At 34.4% G+C, this 23613-nt stretch overlaps 2 protein-coding genes across 5 annotated transcripts; one reads left to right on the forward strand and one right to left on the reverse strand.

Moving 5' to 3' along the window:
- The first annotated feature begins 108 nt into the window (after positions 1-108).
- LOC145729661 (gamma-tubulin complex component 2-like) lies at positions 109-19073 on the forward strand. 4 transcript variants are annotated; one of them, XM_081980515.1, is made up of 15 exons: positions 109-437; positions 499-675; positions 859-997; positions 1053-1354; positions 4558-4729; positions 4782-4910; positions 4959-5135; positions 5194-5368; positions 7307-7708; positions 10380-10726; positions 13617-13760; positions 13851-13922; positions 18027-18205; positions 18815-18902; positions 18962-19073. In XM_081980515.1, the coding sequence occupies exons 1-14, from the start codon at positions 385-387 to the stop codon at positions 18870-18872; spliced, it is 2526 nt and encodes an 841-aa protein (XP_081836641.1). In that variant the 5' UTR covers positions 109-384; the 3' UTR covers positions 18873-18902; positions 18962-19073. The 4 variants fall into 4 exon arrangements, with proteins under 4 accessions (XP_081836641.1, XP_081836640.1, XP_081836642.1 ...); XM_081980514.1 differs by lacking the exon at positions 18815-18902 and having other exon boundaries at positions 142-437; XM_081980516.1 differs by lacking the exons at positions 13851-13922; positions 18815-18902 and having other exon boundaries at positions 150-437.
- A 1961-nt stretch (positions 19074-21034) lies between these two features.
- On the reverse strand, positions 21035-22497 carry Rho1 (ras-like GTP-binding protein Rho1). The gene is made up of 2 exons (XM_081979706.1): positions 22321-22497; positions 21035-22207 (listed from the first exon to the last, which is right to left on the reverse strand). The coding sequence occupies exons 1-2, from the start codon at positions 22358-22360 to the stop codon at positions 21624-21626; spliced, it is 624 nt and encodes a 207-aa protein (XP_081835832.1). The 5' UTR covers positions 22361-22497; the 3' UTR covers positions 21035-21623.
- Between the last annotated feature and the right edge of the window lie 1116 nt (positions 22498-23613).

Here is a 23613-nt window from a genome sequence, read left to right on the forward strand (position 1 = left end):
TATGAAAAACCACACCATGACGTAACAGTCAACTACGGTGGCTTGCTCTATACCAACAAGTTTGTAATGTACCTGCTATATGCCTGTGCTGTCATGCTGTCAAATATCAAAATTGTTCATTCGGAAAACGCTGTCAAGTGTTTTGTTTCAGTTTTTGTCCATGTATATTTAAGGTTAGACAGAGACAAACATATAATCAGTTTTCTCCAATTAACTGAGACATTTTAGCTACTGTCAATAACGACATTTGTCACTGTCAACTGAGCGGTTTGTTTATTTCAATTTTTAATAATTCAATTTTAATTCAAACGGAAAAAGTAAATATAAACAAATTTATAACAAAAAAATTAGTTTGTTTGGAGTACAATAGCCAGTTATTTCAATATGAGTGAATTTCAGCTTCAGAACATTGTTGACACTTTAATGCACCACTTGGGGTATGTAAACAGTACAGTTTTTAAAGCACTGAACAATTGTTATTTTAATTTAAAACTTTAGAAGCAAAATTCCACCCCAGGAAATCGTGGACTATCTACAGAAAAGCATAAATCAAAACCTAAATAGTGGATGTTCTGGCATTCAGGTGGTTGAAAGAACCCAAATTCAGAGTTTGATTGATCGGATACAAAACCCAGAACCTTTTACAGCTAAATATGAAGATTTGAAAGTAAAAAAGTAAGTTTTGCCTTAATTCTATTTGGGTTTCACTCAGTTGAGCTGTTTTGTAATTGCTTGGGTTGGTCTAGAAATTAAAGGTGGGTCTGAATGTTTTTGTTACTAATTATAGGGTGTCATGGCCATAGAATTAATTTTACAGGGTTTGTGTAGCGGTAAAAATAATACGACAACATATTTTAGTGTGGACTGCCTCAATCTATTTGTTCAACTGTTAAATAGCATATCACAAGACAGTGGAGTAAAAGAAATGCTATCAAAAAGTAAAAAACGCCAATACTCAACCCCAAAAACCAACATAACAAAAGACAATCTACCCCAGGTGATCCATCAATGGTTTTCTCAACTTGCAGTGTTACTAAACATTTTCTATGCAGGTTATGAATTTGCTGAAAGAAAAAACAAAGCAAACTCCTGTGGGAGATCTAAGCAGCATGTTAAATCTGTCATCCTCATTACCAATCGCATCCACTCCATCTGTAATGTCTTGGGTGCAGAGAAGACCCACAATGTCTTTTGATTTTTCTGTAACCAATATTAGTTCAATCACTCCTGCTGTGCCGGATGTTTCACAGGAAAACATACTGATTGAGGATCTGTTGAATGTTCTTATTGGTCTGCCCGGTTGTTATATTGAGCCTGAAGACCTTAAAGATCCTTATGGACCCAGAACTTTCAGGTAAGAGTTTTTAGGAGGCATTTGTTTAAAATATTAAGTTAAACTATAAATTTAGTATAACAGTTATTGCTCTATTGTCTACCAAAATGTCTACACACACTGTAGACTTTAAAATATGACCTTATTTACTGTTAAAAATTGTTTTTTTAACTTTATCCTCCAACTCTAGTAAGTTAGTAAAATATTTCATTTTTTACTTGACTTGGTGGCTTAATTTGCCTAAACCATACATATTATAGGTCATTTTGGGCCTTACTGAGAGGTAAAAATAAATAATGACTAATATTTAAAAAAGCTTATAATTCAAAAAATTTATAAAACTAATATTTGCAGAATCATAATCTAAGTAAAAAAGTGCCCTTATAATGTAATAGTTATTTTTACCAAACTTTTATAATAACAAAATTATAGAAACTTGTCCAAAATGTTGAAAAAAAAATGCTAATTACAAGAAAACAAAAGAATAGCAAATTTCTGTTTGTGGTATCAAAAAAATACCTTACAAATGATTTTAGAAGTCTCCATATAAAGACAAGTGAGTTAGGCCTCTCTGGCTTTGGACACCATATTGACAACTGACATAAAGATAGCCACTAATTAGACATCAGAATTGTCAAAGCTACACCTTAATTTGTTTCTATATTTTTTTAATGTATGACAGTTGTCAAGAAACGTTCCAAGTAGACAGTTACTTTATAATATTTGAAACTGCATTATGGAGTGGTAAAATGACCCAAGCAAATTAACTTAGTCAAAGATTTTTACATTTTCTTATACATTCATGGTTTTCTTGGGTGTCATGTACTTGGCAGTTGACAAATGACATTAAGGCACGTTCTAGATGGACTTTTATGTCAAAAACTGATGGAGGCTGTAAAGCACAATTTAAGATTTCAGTTCCAATCACATCTTGCTTTACAGTATCCAGCCAAGCTTCAATATTTTATATTTGCAGTGTATTTGACATTAAAACACGTCATAAGTAGAAAACTATGTCAAATCCATTAACACTACACCGCGGAGCGGTAAAACACTAATCTAAATCACTTTGTCAATAAGATTTAGGTTTGGATGGTGTTAACCAGTTGTCAACCAACTGCTGCTTAGTTTAAATTAGACACCTTGTATATTATTGCCTTTTTTGGATTCTACGTCAAAAGTGTATGACATTAATACACTTTTCTGAGATATTTACCGTTCTATGTAAAATTTAATATTTTCAGTCTCCATAACAATAATTTTAATTTATGCATATCAGAGAATGTTTTTTTCTTGGTTTTTGTGTTTTGTCGTGTTACACAAGGTTTGTTCTAAGAGTGGGTGAAGAAAAACGATAAAATATATTGTACAGGATGGTCAAAAAATGTGCTCAAGACGTCAGTTTCAAAAAAGATGTTTTCCAAATTAAACACTCCTCTTATTCTTATAACTTTGTCTGATTCTCTGTTCAAAATTAAGGTAATTTTGTATTAGGTCACTTCTTTAAAAAATGTATTCTTTAAATTGATACACTGAACCACCCTGTAACTGTCAAAATAATCGAGTTATTGAAGGTTAAAGTAGTAGCTGTCAAATTCAGTCAAAACTGTCTTTATTGTCAAACAACTCGTTTATTTACAACACTTTGTATAGACTTTTATATGTCGATGGATAGAAAATATAATGGGCTTTCCAAAAATCTGGCTGTTTGTGTTGTTAGGCTGCTCCGTTTGGCCGCCAGAGGGCTCCAAAGCTAACTAAATGTTTTCCTTGATTGTAACCACTCTATAATTTCTTTGAGATATTTTTTTAAATCGGCCAGGTACGGCCCTGATATTTGGTACAAACCGAGCACAGTGAGAGTCAAATTTAGAGCCCTAGCAAAACTGTAAAAATAAAATCATTAAGGTCGATTTTCGCTTGCACTAAGTGGCCAACTTAACGCAAAACCCATTGGGATAGTGGTGGTGTTTCAGGCAAATTTGACCCTTACAAATATTGTCATTTCTAAAATCGGTTTTTCAAGAAATTTCCATGTGATTGAAAAATTTGCCGTGTTTTCCTAATTTTCTAGGGTCAAATTAGCCCTAACCAGTCAAAAAGTGTTTCTGGGGCACCCTGTCTGTAAACCGTAAATAACACGCGTATTTTTAACACTTTGTATATACTTTTATATGTCGATGGACAGCCAATGAAATGAGCTTTCCATTGACGTAGAAAAGTCGGTTGGTTAGTGGTACCGTTTAGCCACTAGAGGGCGTCAACTTGACCAACTTTTTTGGTGTATCCTTTTGTTTAATATTCAAAAACCCGCTTAATTGCAGTATTTTTGCTAGAGTTTTATACGTCAATGGAAAGCCAATGGAATGACCTTTCTAAAAAGTTCCCAACATGGATTGATAGGTTAGACGGTTTGGCCGCTAGAGGGTGTCAAAATTTACTAATTTTTTCATGACTTTGTTGGTGCATTCTTTCGTTCAATCGTCAATAACTAGCTTATTCGCCACACTTTATATAAACTTTTATATGCCAATGGACAGCCAAGGAAATAAGCTTTCTATTGACGTATAAAAGTTGATTGTGGATATATTTTGATTAGTCACAATAATGGTAGCTGTCATGAAGCTATCAAACTATAAAACATTGCTTAAAAGCATTATAAATCATATTTAATGCTTGTTTGTAGGTCTATGAATACAATTTTGACAGTTCTGACATACGAATGTAGGTTTTAGGATCAAAACTAATCTGTTACAAACGTGTCAACTGGCAAAATGGGATCCATACAGCTATTAAACTAAAACAATCACTTGAAAATGTGTATCTGTCTATTTTGAGCATATTTCAATCTGTCATAAACTTTTTCTATGAAGCTATAAAATTACAAAACTTTCTTAAAACTAATACACTTTGTTAAAATTCACATTAAATATGTTTTAGAGCTTCCTGAGGAGGATTTTTGACAAATGGAATGTGAAGCTGTTTTCTTTGATGCTAATTTCATGTGTCAAAATTAAAATGTTTTAAAAATCCAAAGACAAAATTCTGTTCGTTTTGAGATCAGCAAATCCATGTTGCGTAGACGTAATAATAGCATTTTAATTAAAGGATTTGCAAAGTATAAGAAAGGGGAATTAAAGCAAAACTCTGATCTGACTTACTGATCTTTTTTGGGGAATTTATTATGAAACAACACTGTCTAATGCATTGGTTATGATTTGTAGAATAAACGATAATGTGTCATTAACACTGAAAGAACTGGTAAAACAAATCTTGCCACTAGCCAGTCATTATTCTATGGTTCAAAGGTTCACAGAAGAAAAAATGCGATTTGAATTCGGTCAAGTCAACAATGCATTAGCGGAAGCAATGCAGGATTTACTTAATAACCATTTGGTATGACACCTGAGACTTACCGAAAAAAAAAATTACTGTTAAACATTTTTAGTTGTTTATCGTGCAATTAGAGACTGAAGCGAGGGCAGGAAATCTCAGCTTGCAAAAACTGTGGTTTTTCACTCAAAGAAACATGCAATGTTTGGGTACTGTGGCAGATATTGCGTTCTCAATAAGTAAAGTGAGTTTTAGTGTACGTGTAAGCCAAAATAATAAATCAAATTTTTAGTCTGATGCTAAAGGTGGTAAAGTTTTGAGTTTGTTGCATGATAATGTTGTTACCTCAATTGGCGATGAAAGAAACCAGCAGCTGTGCCTTAAACTTATGGAAGCTGCCTGTGTTCCTTATATGAAAATGTTAGGAATGTGGATTTGTCGTGGGATTATTTCCGATCCTATTAGTGAGGTATTTCATCTTCCTTTGCAGAATTTACTCTTCTTAGTGAGTATGTACGGTTTTGCAGTTCCTAATCGAGGATAACGAGGTGATACAAAAAGAGGATTTGCCCGTAGACTACTCCGCAGACTATTGGGATAAAAAATACTCAATTAGAAGGGAACGAATCCCTAAATTTTTGGAATCGGTCGCTGATATTATTTTGAAAGCTGGCAAATACCTTAATGTTATTCGGCAATGCGGTAAGCCCATCTTGACTACTTATAATGCCCGATTTATACCTCCAAATTAACTAAACTTTCATTGAAATTATAGTAATTTTGTTAGAGTTTAATCTACACTTTCGTATACGACATGGTATATACTTACTTAGAATTTAAACTAAACTCTCCAAGATTCGGGATAATTCGTGAACCTTTTCGTTGTGATAAACTGTCAAAATAATTGTCTGTCTGTCTGACTGTCAAAAGTGTAAAACTTTCATCTTTGTTTTTCTTTTTCTAAAAACAAAGATTTGAATATAATGAATTTTCAGTGCAATTAATAGCTTAATTTTCAAAGTAAATAGAGTTCCTTTTCGCTTGGCGTAAAAACCAATTGCAACGGTAAATCTCACTGAAACACTCGTTTGTTTCAAGCAAAAATCGGCCTTATTTACAGCAACTGCGTTGTTCTAAAGCAATTTTGTTTCTAAGTAAAAAATCACTGTTTCTGTCTTTGTTTACTGTTGCTACAGAAGGAGACACAAAGAGTCTTCAAATAGGAATAATTTTCAGTTCAATTGACAGATTTATTTTTAAAGTAAATAAGGTTCCTTTTCGCTTGGCGTAAAAACCAATTGCAACGGTAAATCTCATTGAAACACTCGTTTGTTTCAAGCAAAAATCGGCCTTATTTACAGCAACTGCGTTGTTCTAAAGCAATTTTGTTTCTAAGTAAAAAATCACTGTTTCTGTCTTTGTTTACTGTTGCTACAGAAGGAGACACAAAGAGTCTTCAAAAAGGAATAATTTTCAGTGCAATTGACAGATTTATTTTTAAAGTAAATTAGGTTCCTTTTCGCTTGGCGTAAAAACCAATTGCAACGGTAAATCTCATTGAAACACTCGTTTGTTTCAAGCAAAAATCGGCCTTATTTATAGCAACTAAGTTGTTCTAAAGCTATTTTGTTTTTAAGGAAAAATCACTGTTTCTGTCTTTGTTTACTGTTGCTACAGAAGGAGACACAAAGAGTCTTCAAAAAGGAATAATTTTCAGTGCAATTGACAGATTTATTTTTAAAGTAAATAAGGTTCCTTTTCGCTTGGCGTAAAAACCAATTGCAACGGTAAATCTCATTGAAACACTCGTTTGTTTCAAGCAAAAATCGGCTTTATTTACAGCAACTAAGTTGCTCTAATGCTATTTTGTTTTTAAAGAAAAATCACTGTTTCTGTTTTTGTTTAGTGTTACTACAGAGGGAGACAGAAAGTCTTCAAACAGGAACAATTTTCAGTGCAATTGACAGCTTTATTTTCAAAGTAAATAAGGTTCCTTTTCGCTTAGCGTAAATACCAATTACAACGGTAAATCTCATTGAAACACTCGTTTGTTTCAAGCAAAAATCGGCCTTATTTACAGCAACTGCGTTGTTCTAAAGCAATTTTGTTTCTAAGTAAAAAATCACTGTTTCTGTCTTTGTTTACTGTTGCTACAGAAGGAGACACAAAGAGTCTTCAAACAGGAACAATTTTCAGTGCAATTGACAGCTTTATTTTCAAAGTAAATAAGGTTTGTTTTAGCTTGGGGTAAAAACCATTTACAAGCAAAAATCGACCTTATTTACATCAAACGCGTAGTCCTAAAGCTATTTTGTTTAAAAAATCACTGTTTCTGTCTTTGTTTACTGTTACTACACACAGAAAGAGTTTTTAAACTGGACCAATTTTCAATTAACAGCTTAGTTTAAGGGAAACCCCCATAATTTTTTTTGCAAGTTTTCATAATAATTTCATTAATTTTTCATTGTCTTTGTGCTTGTATGTCATTTAATTTAACACATTTTCTAAAGTATAAACTGCATCAGTTTAAAGTTTAGTTTTACATGTAATTGAAATTAAACTAAATCAAATTTAATGTATTAATTTGGAGGTATAACCCAGACTTAAGCCACTTAAACTAATTCATACATACACACACAGGAAAGCCAGTAAAAACCAAAGTCAACTCAATTAAATACAAAATAGAAGAAAAACACTACATCGAGGAAATCGAGAAAGCGTACACTTTCGCCAGTCAAAACCTCCTGGATCTGGTGCTAAAAGAGAAAAATCTTATGGGTCGTCTGAGATCGGTGAAAAACTACTTCCTACTCGATAAAGGGGACTTTATAGTGACGCTTTTGACACTTTGCGAGAAGGAACTTAACAAATCGGTGGTGGATGTGGTGCAGGGACGACTAGAAAGTCTGATGGACTTGGCTTTAAGACTTTCTAGCGCTGTTAACGATCCGTTTAAGGATGATTTGAAGGCGGAGTTGCTGCCTTTTAATTTGCAGTATCAAATGTTTAAGATATTGAGTATCCAGACTAATTCAGAACAAGGTTAGTATTTTTGTTGGATTTTTTTATGTAACCATTGTTTTGCGCCAGTTATAAGTAATTCTAAAATGTCCAGTAGGATGACTTGGTTTACTTCCAGTTTTCTCTAATTTCATTTTAGTTAATTAACTAAAATCATCTAAAATGTACAGAAGGGAAAGTATAAAATAATCAGTGCAACTTTTGTGGGTGTAACCGTGGCCACGCTTGCTTTTAACGAATTTGACAGTTGATCAAATTGCCTCATTATGACGTCAAATTCTAAAATGTAGCGCGTAGTAACTGATATGCTCAGTTCTGAGTTTCTCTCGTTGAGTTCCACCAAGCCCGAATGTATGCAACCAACAAGACATCACAGTTTGTTTGACTACGTTTGTTTCAGCGCTTTTACGCTTTGTTAGCTCACTATTTTTTTTTGAAAAAGAGCTATAATGACTTTGCCTTATTACTTATACTTCTTGTGTAAATGTAGTCAAGTTAACTTTGGCAGGCAAGTTTGGTAGTTTTGCCCATCACTGTGTTATACTTGGAATGTGACTACCCTGAACCTCTCACCAAATCACACATTTAATAGTATACAAACTAAGAGTTTCCTCAGCATTATTTTGACTAGGTTTACTCAGAAAATTACGGGCTTGTTGACAGTCTGAATTTCATTCAAAGACTGTTGAAACTGCTGCTTATGAGCGGTAAAATTGTCTACGTTCACTGCAGACGTGTAAACAGCAACACAATATTTCTTATACTAGAATGGGCCTATCCCACATAACATACATTTTTGTTTTAATGACTGGAATCGAAAGAATAGGATCAAAAAACTAATTTTTCATATTCTTGAAGAAAAAATTATGGTCGTAAATGTTCCTACATTAGTTTGAATTTGTCCATAAAGATCTGTTTTGGCGCGCATGTGACGTACATAATTCTGGGCGATTTTATTGGCTGTTGCACTCCATCTGTTTCACTTCTTGTCGCTGATTGGTTGATAGTGTAGTACGTCACCGGCGGTGGGCGTTTTAAACATGAGATTAATGTAGTTTTTATCATCATTTTTTTTCTATTTAGACTTAATATTTTTGAAAACAAAAAAATACGGGTATAATATTTTCAATCCCTCTTTGTAGTTATGAAATAAAAAAAAATTGTGGGACAGGCCCATTGAAGAGCCAGGGGAAATAACGATTTTGGATATGATTTTCAAAAGTTAGAGTTACGAAAATTTTGCAAGAGACCAAAAATGTACAAAATGACTTAGTTTTCACCCATTTAGAGCCAGGGTAAACGCGGTTAGGTTAGTTTCAAATAATTTAGCTGTTTTTGTTTTGTGGACACTCTGTATATGTTTATTCGTATTATGGTTAACACGAGGTGAAAGGGCAGCTCAAGACAAATATTTTGAGCTTTTTACAGTTGTTGAAACCCGTAAATGGAATTTTCTAAATATGGTGGTTGCAACTTTTCAAAAAAGTAGAATAACTTGGAAAAGGTTAGGTTAGGTTAAGTTAGGAAATTATGTAAGAGTTTTTTTGAACACTTTGTATATGTTCAATCGTGTTGCGGTTAGCACGAGGGGATAGAGCAGTTAAAGATGAACATTTTGAACTTTTTACAGTCGCTGAAACCCCAAAAATGGCGGAAAGACAATATTTCCAAAATTTTTTTGCAATTTTCAAAAATGTTCGAATATCTCGTAGCCGGTTACTGTTACGGAAATTGTGCTAGAGACCAAAAATGTTCAGAATGATTTTCTCCATCCAGTAGACTACCTTTACAACCACTTAGATTCGTGTAAACGCGGTCACATCTGACAGAGCGTTAGTTTCAAATTTAGCTCTCTCTTTTTGTTGTTTGAACACCAACTGTATATGTTCAGTCGTGTTGCGGTTAACACGAGGAGATAGAGCAGTTAAAGATGGCCATTTTGAGATTTTTACGGTGGTTGAAACCCCAAAAATGGCCCAGATGCGGATTTTTCAAAAATGTCATGCAATATCAAAAAAATAACGAATATTTCAGAAACGGTTAGAGTTAGGGAAATTTTGCAAGAGTAGAGTGTATTCCCTTTGGCTCTTCAACTGTATACTGAAGTAGTTAAATAGTGTAACTTTTTCATACAAAAACAAAACTTAAATTGGCTAAAGGTCGTTTGCTTGACTAAGTTTACACAGGAGATTGTCTTACACCGATCTAAACTCAATTTACATTTAGTTTCATAAATGAGTTAGTTTACCCCTATACTAGCCCTAGCGCAGTTTTTACTAAGAGTTAGTCACTTTCAAGTTCTATTGCTAATACCGGTGCATTATAGTTTATTGTCTTACTGTTGGCGTAAACGTAGTCACGTTTTCATGCGCACCGTTAATTTAATACTTATCTCCTCAAGTAAGCTTTGTAAGCTCTTATTATGGTAGAAAAAAATGTTTTGTTTCTAAATAATGTTTCAAACTTCCCCAACATTATCTTAGTCAAAAGTGCAATTTTTGACCGAAAAAAAGCTTTTAGATCGTTGTTTTTGAACGAATCTTAGTTGCTAGATTAATAAAAATTACAGAAACATCTAATTAGCTTATATTGTCTGTCAAAATGTTCCTCCTCTTCAACTAAAATTCAGTCTTAAAAAATTTGAGTTACTCTTTGAATTAATGAGTTCTTTTAAATGTTTTTTTTTTTTTAGAATATCGATCAAACTTGGATTCAAAAAAACTCCTAGTAATCGAATCTTTCACGTTCAACTACGAAGTGCATTGGCCATTATCGTTAATACTGAACAAAAAATCGTTAGCGTGTTATCAAATGCTCTTCCGTCATCTCTTTTACTCCAAATACGTGGAACGACTATTGTGCCAAGTATGGAGGTCGAATAAAGTGGCCAAAAAGTTTCAGTATCAAGACGCCAAACATTACAGAGAAGCGTTCGTGTTGCGACAAAAAATGTTGCATTGCGTTCAGAATTTGGAGTATCACATGATGGTGGAGGTGATCGAGCCTCATTGGTGTCTGTTTTTACAGAAAATTAGTAAAGTAGGTTTGGTGTGGTGTTTTGCGGGGGCTGTCTTTAAAATGTGCGGAAAAAATGCTAGCGCAGCGTTCTTGTGGCTTAAATATAATGACGATCAGACCTAACTTACCTTAGTTTTAAAAGTGGTTAAGATGGGAGCTATAGAGTGTCAAAAGTACAACTTAGTTTTTGTGTTTCGTAAAGAAGAACACATTTTTAGTTTAGAGTTAAATACAGAGAGTCTTACAGAAAGTTTTAGTTCGATACTTATTCATAATCGATCGAATAATTGCTTTAAACTTTAGATGAAAATAAAAATATGATGGGAAGTGTTATTTGTCAAAATGTAATTTTTATGGGTGTCATTTCTTGAAAACTGCCTAAAATGTCCTAATTTCAAAGTCAGTGACAAAATGGCGGCAGTTACAGCAAAACGGACACCATATTCGAGTTCTCCATGCCAAAATTAGTTAAAATGGCCACCTTCACACCTCTAAATACATCATGGTGGCGGTCAGTGTAGTAGGCCAAGAAAAACCTTCATTTGAACTAAATTTCAGTGCATTTTTCCAAAAAATCGCGAATAACTTGATTTTATGTAACATTTCGTATAGACACCTCAGACGATCGTAGGTAGCTAATGAGTGAAGCTATCACGTGACGTTGAGCGGGCCCTGCTACGTTGCCCCGTTTGGCCGCTAGAGGGCGTCAAACTTGATCACTTTTTTTCGGGCAATTTTCTAAATATCTCGAAAACGGTTTGAGTTAGCAGGGTGAAATTTTTACCATGTTATGCTCCTTAAAGAGACGCAACTTTAATTAAATATAACATTTTTCCGTACAACGCACCGGTTGACCTTGAAAAATTAAAAAATAGATTTTTTACAATTTTAAAGGTGGGAACCCCATTAATTATTTTGAAAAATTTTTGAATTTTGTAATTCGTCTTCAGCTGGCTGAATTAGTTTCGGTTAATAGTAGAAATGTGACAGGAAGTGTCATTAGTCAAAATGTCATTTTTATGGGTTCCATGTCTTGAAAACTGCCAAAAATGTCATAATTTCAAAGTCAGTGACAAACTGGCGGCAGTTACAGCAAAACGGACACCATATTCGAGTTCTCCATGCCAAAATTAGTTAAAATGGCCACCTTGACACGTCTAAACCCAACATGGTGGCGGTCAGTGTAGTATGCCAAGAGAAACCTACATTTGAACAAAATTTCAGTGCATTTTTCCAAAAAATCGCGAATAACTTGATTATATGTAACATTTCGTATAGACACCTCAGACGATCGTAGGTAGCTAATGAGTGAAGCTATCACGTGACGTTGAGCGGGCCCTGCTACGTTGCCCCGTTTGGCCGCTAGAGGGCGTCAAACTTGATCACTTTTTTTCGGGCAATTTTCTAAATATCTCGAAAACGGTTTGAGTTAGCAGGATGAAATTTTTACCATGTTATGCTCCTCAAACAGACGCAACTTTAATTAAATATAACATTTTTCCGTACAACGCACCGGTTGACCTTGAAAAATAAAAAAATAGATTTTTTACAATTTTAAAGGGGGTAACCCCATAAATTATTTTGAAAAATTTTTGAATTTTGTAATTCGTCTTCAACTGGCTGAATTAGTTTCGGTTAATAGTAGAAATGTGACAGGAAGTGTCATTAGTCAAAATGTCATTTTTATGGGTGCCATGTCTTGCAAATTGCCAAAAATGCCCTATGTCAGTGGCAAAATGGCGGCAGTTACAGCAAAACGGACACCATATTCGAGTTCTCCATGCCAAAATTAGTTAAAATGGTCACCTTGAAACGTCTAAACACAACATGGTGGCGGTCAGTGTAGTATGCCAAGAAAAACCTTCATTTGGACAAAATTTCAGTGCATTTTTCCAAAAAATCGCGAATAACTTGATTATATGTAACATTTCGTATAGACACCTCAGATGATCGTAGGTAGCTAATGAGTGAAGCTATCATGTGACGTTGAGCGGGCCCTGCTACGTTGCCCCGTTTGGCCGCTAGAGGGCGTCAAACTTGATCACTTTTTTTCGGGCAATTTTCTAAATATCTCGAAAACGGTTTGAGTTAGCAGGGTGAAATTTTTACCATGTTATGCTCCTTAAAGAGACGCAACTTTAATTAAATATAACATTTTTCCGTACAACGCACCGGTTGACCTTGAAAAATAAAAAAATAGATTTTTTTACAATTTTAAAGGGTGTAACTCCATAAATTATTTTGAAAAATTTTTGAATTTTGTAATTCGTCTTCAACTGGCTGAATTAGTTTCGGTTAATAGTAGAAATGTGACAGGAAGTATCATTAGTCAAAATGTCATTTTTATGGGTGCCATGTCTTGAAAACTGACAAAAATGCCCTAATTTCCATGTCAGTGACAAAATGGCGGCAGTTACAGCAAAACGGACACCATATTCGAGTTCTCCATGCCCAAATTAGTTAAAATGGCCACCTTGACACCTCTCAATACATCATGGTAGCGATCAGTGTAGTAGGCCAAGAGAAACCTTCAAAATTTCAGTGCATTTTTCCAAAAAATCGCGAATAACTTGATTTTATGTAACATTTCGTATAGACACCTCAGACGATCGTAGGTAGCTAATGAGTGAAGCTATCACGTGACTTTGAGCGGGCCCTGCTACGTTGCCCCGTTTGGCCACTAGAGGGCGTCAAACTTGATCACTTTTTTTCGGGCAATTTTCTAAAAATCTCGAAAACGATTTGAGTTAGCAGGGTGAAATTTTTACCATTACCATTACCAGATATATAATAAACACACAATATGATCCAAATTTAATATTTAAGCCTGATGAACATTATGGTAGCAATTTTTGCGCACATTTTATGGACACCCTGTATAGTACTGGTGGATTAATTCGGTAAGTTGTAGGTGCAGAACGTCGACGAAATTCTGGTGTGCCATAGCGATTTCTTGGATAGCTGCCTCAAAGACTGTATGTTAACTATCCCAGGCATTTTGAGTACTATAGTGAATATTTTGGATATTTGTGTGGATTTTTCCAAGTTTATGCAGGTAATTTTTTTCCAATATTAATTCCTCCAAGCCCTTACATATTTCGAATGAGTTGGGATTTTACTAAACTCGATTTTGCACTTAACGCAGCGGATGCAGCGCTATTTTGTGGAGGCTGAGTTGGGTTCTTTGCCAAACTCTCTATACGAATCGTTCACGCAGGTATTTTGAGTGCTTTAAAGCTGTCTGCACTAATTTTAAATTGGAATTTTACCCGAATAGTTAGTGCAGGTGGTGTTCTGGAACCCTGAGCTTTTTTTTCACTTGTGAGAGCGTTTCGTAATATTACGCATGTTTCTAAAAAATTTCCAGCTAATTTGACACAAAACTGTTATCTGACCAATATGCTTTGATTCACATTTTTTTAATTAACTACATTCATAATATATCGTAGAAAATACGGTAAGTACTACTACATTAATTGGCCTGTTTCCACGACAATTTTAAGTACAACTTAAGCTAAGTTGCTGTTTGAATGTGACAGATTCGGTCCCAAATAACACAGTATAAACTAAACTTATCTAAGGTGTCTTTAAACTTAGCCAATGTTGGAGAAACAGACAAAAATACTGTTTAAATCTTCTGTCTATTAAATCAGCACTTTATTTTTTTTCTTTAGGAATGTCCATAGGGGGTTAATATCAGGCAAAATAAGTGGCCTAAACAACCAATAACCGTCTGTTAATATGTAATCCTTATTGTTTCAAGAGGCTCTTGGAATCATTTTAAAAATGCTAGTACCTCTAGATAGTATTGAAATTTTCTAAAAGTTCTGGAATTTGCTAGATACCTCTACAAAGTATTCTAAACCTTTCAAGGTTTATTTAAATGTGCCAGAGGCTTTTAGAAACATTTTCAAAATACCAGACTCTGTAAATAGTACTGGAAACGTCCCAAAAGTTGCCAGAGACATCTGGAATCATTTTAGAATTGCTAGAGACCTCTACAAAGTGTTCTAAACCTTTCAAGGTGGGTTTGAATGCGCCAGAGGCTTTTGGAAACATTTCTAAAATACCAGAATCTCTAAATAGTACTGAAAACGTTCTACAAGTTGCCAGAGACATCTAGAATCATTTTGGGAGTTCTAGAAACCTCTACAAAGTGTTCTAAACCTTTCAAGGTGTATTTGAATGTGCCAGAGGCTTTTGGGATCATTTTAACAATTCCAGAAACTCTAACTAGTACTGAAAACCTTCGAAAATTTTGAAATTGCTAGATATTTCTACAAGTATCCTAAACTTTTCAATATTTTCTTTAAAATCGCCAGAGATTCTTGGAATCATTTTAAAACTTCCAGAACCTCTGAATAGCATTGAAAAGCTCCTAAAAGGTGCCAGAGACACTTCTAGGATCATTTTGGAAATGGTAAAGAGCTGTAAAAGTGTACTAAATCTTCTAAGATTTCTTTAAAAGCTCCAGAGGCTCTTGGAATCGTTTTAAAAATTTAAAAGCTCCTGAAACGTGCCGGAGAGACATCTTGGATCATTTTGGAAATGGTAGAGAGCTGTAAAAGTGTCCTACATCTTCTAAGATTTCTTTAAAAGCTCCAGAGGCTCTTGGAATCGTTTTAAAATTCCAGAACCTCTGTATAGCATTGAAAAGCTAGTAAAACGTGCCGGAGAGACATCTAGGATCATCTTGGAAATGCTAGAGAGCTGTAAAAGTGTCCTAAATCTTGTAAGATTTCTTTAAAAGCTCTAGAGGTTCTTGGAATCATTTTAAAAATTCCCGAACCTCTGAATAGCATTGAAAAGCTCCTAAAAGGTGCCGGAGTGACATTTAGGATCATTTTGGAAATGGTAGAGAGCTGTAAAAGTGTACTAAATCTTCTAAGATTTCTTTAAAAGCTCCAGAGGTTCTTGGAATTGTTTTAAAAACCCCAGAACCTCTGTATAGCATTGAAAAGCTCCTAAAACGTGCCGGAGAGACAAATAGGATCATATTGGAAATGCTAGAGAGCTGTAAAAGTGTACTAAATTTTCTAAGATTTCTTTAAAAGCTCCAGAGGTTCTTGGAATCATTTTAAAAATTCCAGAACCTCTGAATAGCATTGAAAAGCTCCTAAAAGGTGCCAGAGAGACATCTAGGATCATCTTGGAAATGCTAGAGAGCTGTAAAAGTGTCCTAAATCTTGTAAGATTTCTTTAAAAGCTCTAGAGGTTCTTGGAATCATTTTAAAAATTCCCGAACCTCTGAATAGCATTGAAAAGCTCCTAAAAGGTGCCGGAGTGACATTTAGGATCATTTTGGAAATGGTAGAGAGCTGTAAAAGTGTACTAAATCTTCTAAGATTTCTTTAAAAGCTCCAGAGGTTCTTGGAATTGTTTTAAAAACCCCAGAACCTCTGTATAGCATTGAAAAGCTCCTAAAACGTGCCGGAGAGACAAATAGGATCATATTGGAAATGCTAGAGAGCTGTAAAAGTGTACTAAATTTTCTAAGATTTCTTTAAAAGCTCCAGAGGTTCTTGGAATCATTTTAAAAATTCCAGAACCTCTGAATAGCATTGAAAAGCTCCTAAAAGGTGCCAGAGAGACATCTAGGATCATTTTGGAAATGCTAGAGAGCTGTAAAAGTGTACTAAATCTTCTAAGATTTCTTTAAAAGCTCCAGAGGCTCTTGGAATCGTTTTAAAATTCCAGAACCTCTGTATAGCATTGAAAAGCTAGTAAAACGTGCCGGAGAGACATCTAGGATCATCTTGGAAATGCTAGAGAGCTGTAAAAGTGTCCTAAATCTTGTAAGATTTCTTTAAAAGCTCTAGAGGTTCTTGGAATCATTTTAAAAATTCCCGAACCTCTGAATAGCATTGAAAAGCTCCTAAAAGGTGCCGGAGTGACATTTAGGATCATTTTGGAAATGGTAGAGAGCTGTAAAAGTGTACTAAATCTTCTAAGATTTCTTTAAAAGCTCCAGAGGTTCTTGGAATTGTTTTAAAAACCCCAGAACCTCTGTATAGCATTGAAAAGCTCCTAAAACGTGCCGGAGAGACAAATAGGATCATATTGGAAATGCTAGAGAGCTGTAAAAGTGTACTAAATTTTCTAAGATTTCTTTAAAAGCTCCAGAGGTTCTTGGAATCATTTTAAAAATTCCAGAACCTCTGAATAGCATTGAAAAGCTCCTAAAAGGTGCCAGAGAGACATCTAGGATCATCTTGGAAATGCTAGAGAGCTGTAAAAGTGTCCTAAATCTTGTAAGATTTCTTTAAAAGCTCTAGAGGTTCTTGGAATCATTTTAAAAATTCCCGAACCTCTGAATAGCATTGAAAAGCTCCTAAAAGGTGCCGGAGTGACATTTAGGATCATTTTGGAAATGGTAGAGAGCTGTAAAAGTGTACTAAATCTTCTAAGATTTCTTTAAAAGCTCCAGAGGTTCTTGGAATTGTTTTAAAAACCCCAGAACCTCTGTATAGCATTGAAAAGCTCCTAAAACGTGCCGGAGAGACAAATAGGATCATATTGGAAATGCTAGAGAGCTGTAAAAGTGTACTAAATTTTCTAAGATTTCTTTAAAAGCTCCAGAGGTTCTTGGAATCATTTTAAAAATTCCAGAACCTCTGAATAGCATTGAAAAGCTCCTAAAAGGTGCCAGAGAGACATCTAGGATCATTTTGGAAATGCTAGAGAGCTGTAAAAGTGTACTAAATCTTCTAAGATTTCTTTAAAAGCTCCAGAGGCTCTTGGAATCGTTTTAAAAATTTAAAAGCTACTGAAACGTGCCAGAGAGACGTCTTGGATCATTTTGGAAATTGTAGAGAGCTGTAAAAGTGTACTAAATCTTCTAAGATTTCTATAAAAGCTCCAGAGGCTCTTGGAATCGTTTTAAAAATCTCAGAATCTGTAGACAGTACTGAGAACCTCCTAAAAGTTGCCAGAGACATCTACAAAGTCTGCAAAACCCTCCAAGTGTTCTAAATTTGCCAAATAAACTTTTTTCAATTATTAGAGCAAATTAACTTGACTTATTTCATCCAAGTCTTTGAGCTTTAGGACGTCAGAACAATTTAGTTTGACATTCTACTTTATTAACATGTCATTGTCGCAACTTTTTCTTTATTTAATGAACACTCTGTAACTATACCTATTTTACTGTTTCTAACATCACAAGGATTTCCATCCTGTATATATTTCTTTCAAAATCAATGCTGACAAACCATAAGTACAGTGGAGGTATAAATAACGACCTGACTATATGTCCTTTCTATAATAATATATGCAAGTTTATAACAATTTTTTTCCCAAAATATAATTCTATAATTTCTAGAATGACGTTCTGATGCTTCAAGCAAGCTCAGAAGACGGCGAGTTAAACATGAGTTTCAAAGACAACATCACTCACTTTGATACTAGATTTTTGAAGGCCATCAGAACCTTATTAACTCAAATCAACGACTTGAATCGAGAAACCACGGAACACGACAGGCTTTTTAATTTATTATACAGGTATGTCCGCGATTTACGGTTATAATGGGGTCGTAAACCAAAAAAAACGTCAGTGAAAACCATATACTGATTTGGTACACCTGTGACGTAGAAAGGGACATGTGTCCTATCTCTTTTCTGTTTACAGTGAGTTAAGTGAGACAGAATGCATGGAACGTATGTCTAGTATCAATTTTAACCGTCAACCGTTGAGGAAGGCGGAACTGGATTTGTAGGTTATGTTTTAAGTTTATTTTATAGTGATTCGTGTTTAGGAAGTTATTTTCTGCTTGAAAAAGTGACGTTTAAGCGTTCTGTTCAAACAATATAGTAATAGGTGTCCCAAATAAGATATTTTTACGAGAAAAACCGAAACCTGTGAAATAAGTACTTATCCTACAGACTTTTAGACTTTCACGTACGTTATAAAACAGAAATGTCTCTTACTACGTCACAGTAGACAGTGCCCGGCTCATTTTAATTTTTTCTTTAAAGCTTTTTATAAAATTACTTTACTATCGATGTAATGTAAAACTAAAATGTAAAAACCTGTTGGTTTACGACCCCACATTGCATGATTGTGTGTACCACACCCCTAATCCATCCATTTGTATCCAATTTCCCTTACAGCATGCAGTTAGATTATGCTACTTCTTTTAAATTAGTGTATAAGAAAAATCGACATTAATATCAAATTCAAGAGGTTGTTTTAATGTTGGTGAGCGTCCTTGTTTTCGTATTTTGTTGTGGTGTTAATGTCGTTTGTTACAATTTCAGGTTGGATTTTAACTCTTTCTACACCAGCAGTCGAGGTTTTCGCAACTCTTCCGGATAATTTGTTTTATTTGTTTACTTTATTTATTAGGTCGAAATATACAAATTTTAGTGCCCTGCTTGTTTTATTCAATACCATTTTAAACTTAACAGATTTAAATTTTTTTTGGGTTATTTAGGAAGCTTTCTTCAGGCTTGTCTAGTGCTTGGTTTGATGATTCTTGTTTCTTACTATTGCTTTTCTGTGGACAAATTTGAAATTTGTGAACCTGTGTGTATCGGAAAAATGGGCCGTATTTAAGGTATGTAAAGCTCTAGCGGGCACTTTAAGAAAAAATTGTGGGACTACGAACACATTTTGGCCAAAAACATGAACATGTTAAAATGATTCAGCTGGCTAATTGCCTGGAAATTAAAAAAAAAATTATAAAAGAAGAACGAAGCAGTGATGTTCAAAAATCATTGAGCTTGCTAATGGTCCAGATACTTCAAAAGAAGAGCTGAAGACTGGATAATTTCCCAAAAAGCATAGAAAGTCGATCTTATGAAAGAAGACGAAAGAATGAGTCAAAATGTTTAAGCTGGCTGATTTTGCCTAAAAATTTTAAGGAAAGGCTAACCTGATAGAAGAATCATTTTCCAGAGAAGATTAGAAGAATGGGCTAGCTAATTGTCCAGAGTTTTCAGAAGAAGAGTAGGTGAATGTGTTCAAATGATTGTGCTATAGTCAGTTGTCCAGAATTTTCAAAAGAAGAGTGGAAGAATGAGTAAAAGGTGTTTTTTCCCTTAAGGACTTAAGGAGGCCCTTAGGTTTAAGAAAAAGTAACCAGCCTTTAACTGTTTTTTTTTTTTAAACTATCTCCTAAGAAAATTTCATCCTCTATAAGGTTGTAATGTTGTATCAAGGTGTTTTGCCCTTACGGGCCTCCTTAAGGAGTTACAAAGGCATAAAGTGACCAACTTTACCAAACTGTTTTTTTTTAAACTAACTCCACTTCGACTGAGGTTAGCTCCGTTATTTGAGGAGCTACAAAAACATATAAATAAAGAAAGTTATAGGAAATTTGATCCTACATAAGATTATATTAAGGGGTTTTTGCCCTTATTAGGACTCTTTTGGAGTTACAATAGAAAAAGTGGCAGGGTTCACCAAACTACTTTTTTTAAACTAACTCATCCATTTGGACTGAAGTTAAATATTTGAGGAAGTACAAAAAAGGGTAAATAAGGAAAGTTATTGGAAATTTCATTCTCTACAAGATTTGTAATGTGTTTTGCCCTTAAGGGTCTTATTAAGGAGTTACAAGCCAAAAAGTGACAAGCTTCACCAAACTGCTTTTTTAAATCGAACTCTATTTCGACTGAGGTAAGCTCCGTTATTTGCGGAGCTACAAAAATGTGTAAATAAGGAAAGTTGTAGGAAATTTCGTCCTCTACAAGGTTGTTAAAGTGTTTTTGCTCTTAAGAGCCTCCTTAAGGAGCTACAAGGGAAAAAATAACAGGGACACACTTACAAGATTGTAAGGTGTTTTCTTAAGAAGGTACAAGACAAAAAGTGACAGGACACGCCTATAGGTGGTTTTTTTTAAACTATCTTTGGTGGAAGTTGAGTAGCTGGCTAATTGTCCAAAATGTTTAAAAGAAGAGTAGAAGAATGTGTTGATTGAGCTGGCTAATTTACTGAGATTTTTAAATCACTATTATCATCTAATAAACAATTATCACCTAAACTTTTTGTTGATATACCCAATGAAATAAAATAATTAACATTTTCTAAATTATTTCTGTGCAAATGTAAGGCAAGAATCAAAGTTAAACGGAATGACGTATAACAATTTAAAACCTGACTTAAATTCAATTTAACTTTGATTTTTGCTGAATATATATTTTTTTGTGTGCATTTTGATGCATTCTGTTGTTTGTTATCACTAATTTATTTCACTGGAAATTTAGGATAAATATTTTTGTGACTAATAGGAGAATTTGTAAACACACTGGATTTTACTTAGAAAAGCGCTGTAAAAATGCATTTACTAATCTGTTTCAATTGAGTTGAACAGAAATACAAAAGCAAAATAGGAAAAACAGTTTTATTTGTTTTAGAATACATCATAGTATGGAAAAGTTAAAGCTATTACATCGATACGCAATTCACAATATGACACTATTGTCTATACAAATTATCAGTTGGAATTTAGTATCTCAAGACTTTTCCCAAAATTCCAAAAAAAAAATATAATATATGTATATTATTCACTTAAAAATATGCACTGAATCATGCAGCATAATTTGGATAAATTTAAGAATAACTTAAAGAACAAAATACCAATAAATGTTCAGTTGTTTGAAGACCAAAGAAACATGCATTAAAAGGCTTGTTAAAGGTTATAAGGGGGGTGTTATATAAATATGTTGTGCACTGGACACTTGTTAATGAACAGTAATAACTTTAACACTAAGGCATGGACAACAGTAATAATATAATCATAAACTTAAGCATTATATGTGTTCTACTTTGAATAACTAAACTGGAAAATGAATGGGGGGAAAATACTTGTTAGTAGCAGTAACAAAACATTTAAAAATACACCTTGCAAAGGTCCCCACTTTTGAAAAAACCTAAGAGGAAATACAACTGAACTGAATAATATACTGAATGTAACATTCAGAACATAATGCAACGATGTTTCTTCTTCTTTTTGACTTGAAGAGCAGCACGAGTGGCATTTTCAAACACTTCTCTCACACCTTCCTTACTTTTAGCTGAACACTCTAGATAGGCAAAGGCATTGATCTTTTCAGCCATGGAGCGGCCGTCCTGCGGTTTCACTGGCTCTTGTTTCATCTTTTTCAGCTCATTAATAGTGGTAGGATCGTTTCGCAAATCCTTCTTGTTACCAACAAGTATAATGGGCACGTTAGGACAGAAATGTTTCACCTCCGGAGTCCACTTCTCGGGGATGTTTTCTAGGGAGTCAGGAGAGTCCACTGAGAAGCACATGAGAATCACATCGGTGTCGGGATAGGACAATGGACGTAACCTGTCGTAGTCTTCTTGTCCTGCCGTATCCCATAAAGCGAGTTCAACTTGTTTTCCATCTACTTCTATGTCGGCTACGTAGTTTTCGAAAACGGTAGGCACATAAACTTCAGGAAACTGGTCCTTGCTGAATACGATTAACAGGCACGTTTTACCACACGCACCGTCACCGACGATCACTAGTTTCTTTCTTATAGCCGCCATCGGACCTGGAAAATAGCGAAAAACACTTCAAGTTAACGCCTAGACGGGTGACTAACCAAAGATGGCGGATGTTTGAACAGGAAACGAAAGCGATCGAGATTAGAACCTCGTTTCTTACCTTTTCCAAAGTCCTCTTGTTGCGACCAGCAAGAAAACATCCAGTTGGACTAGCCGCCAATGATTTTGTGCCCCTCGACCGTTCGTTGCCTGTCTAAGTCTTCCTCAGAATTTAAACGCAAATATATAAAATAAACAAAAATTATTATGACTATTGGAATTCTTGGGATTTCCTTTTAGGCGATGATGTCAGTGACGGTTGACATTAATGACACTCGAACGTCGAAATTGAAGTTTGAAATCTGACAGTTGACGGTGTACGCTTAGTAGGAATGGGATCGATTATGTTGGATACTAGAGACGGGTTTTTATCCAGTGTTTTTAATTTTAAATTAATAATCTTTACCGTCTAGCAAGTTTTGTGCTGGGTAGATGTGGTTGTTGTCATCCACATATTCAACCACCATAGGAACAAATAGCAAAAATAAGGTTATACTGAAGCAGAATAAAGTTGGTCATAAATTAATTGGATGTTTATTAAAATTAAAAACACACAAGAGGTTCTCGAAAATACAAGTAATCACATGTTGCTAGTCCTGTCATCGTTTAAGTAACACATGACGCATTGACATCTGTCATAAATGTTCTTATAACCAAAACCGTTTAATGAACCGTTCTTATACTTAACTTAAGTTCAATTTACGAATTCAGCTTTTTTAAGGTCACGTGACTGTTTTATTTAATTTGAATTTTGACAACTTAAATTAACCGTTCCGCAATATTTTCACGTTCAAAACAGCCGTTACTTGGGGTCACGTGACTGCCTTAGTAATTTTAAAAATATTTTTTTCAATTTGAACTTTAAACAACTTAAATTTGACGTCCCAGATAATTTTTAAATTGAAAACTGTATTTATTAGAGTCGCATAACTATTTTGACTATTTTTTACAAATCATGTTGACGGTTGAAATTTGACAGTTACAAATTCAATTTTTTTGAGGGTCACGTGACTGTTTTATTTAATTTGAATTTTGACAACTTAAATTATCCGTTCCGCAACATTTTCAAGTTCAGAACTGCATTACATGGGGTCACGTGACTGCTTTAATAATTTTAAAACTCAATTTTTTCAATTTGATTTTTGACAACTTAAATTTGACGTCCCAAATAATTTTTAAATTCAAAACTCTATTTATTGGAGTCAAGTAACTGATTTGACTATTTTTTAAACATCAATTCATTTTATATGGTTGACATTTCAACTTTGACAGTTTCAAAATACATTCTTTCACAATCACCTGACTGTTTTACTGAATTTCAAGTTTGACACCATAACCTTCCCACGTTTAAAAT

This window comes from Ips typographus, linkage group LG5, assembly GCF_016097725.1.
Source record: "Ips typographus isolate SLU linkage group LG5, UJ_Ityp_2.0, whole genome shotgun sequence".
Lineage (NCBI taxonomy): Eukaryota > Metazoa > Arthropoda > Insecta > Coleoptera > Curculionidae > Ips > Ips typographus.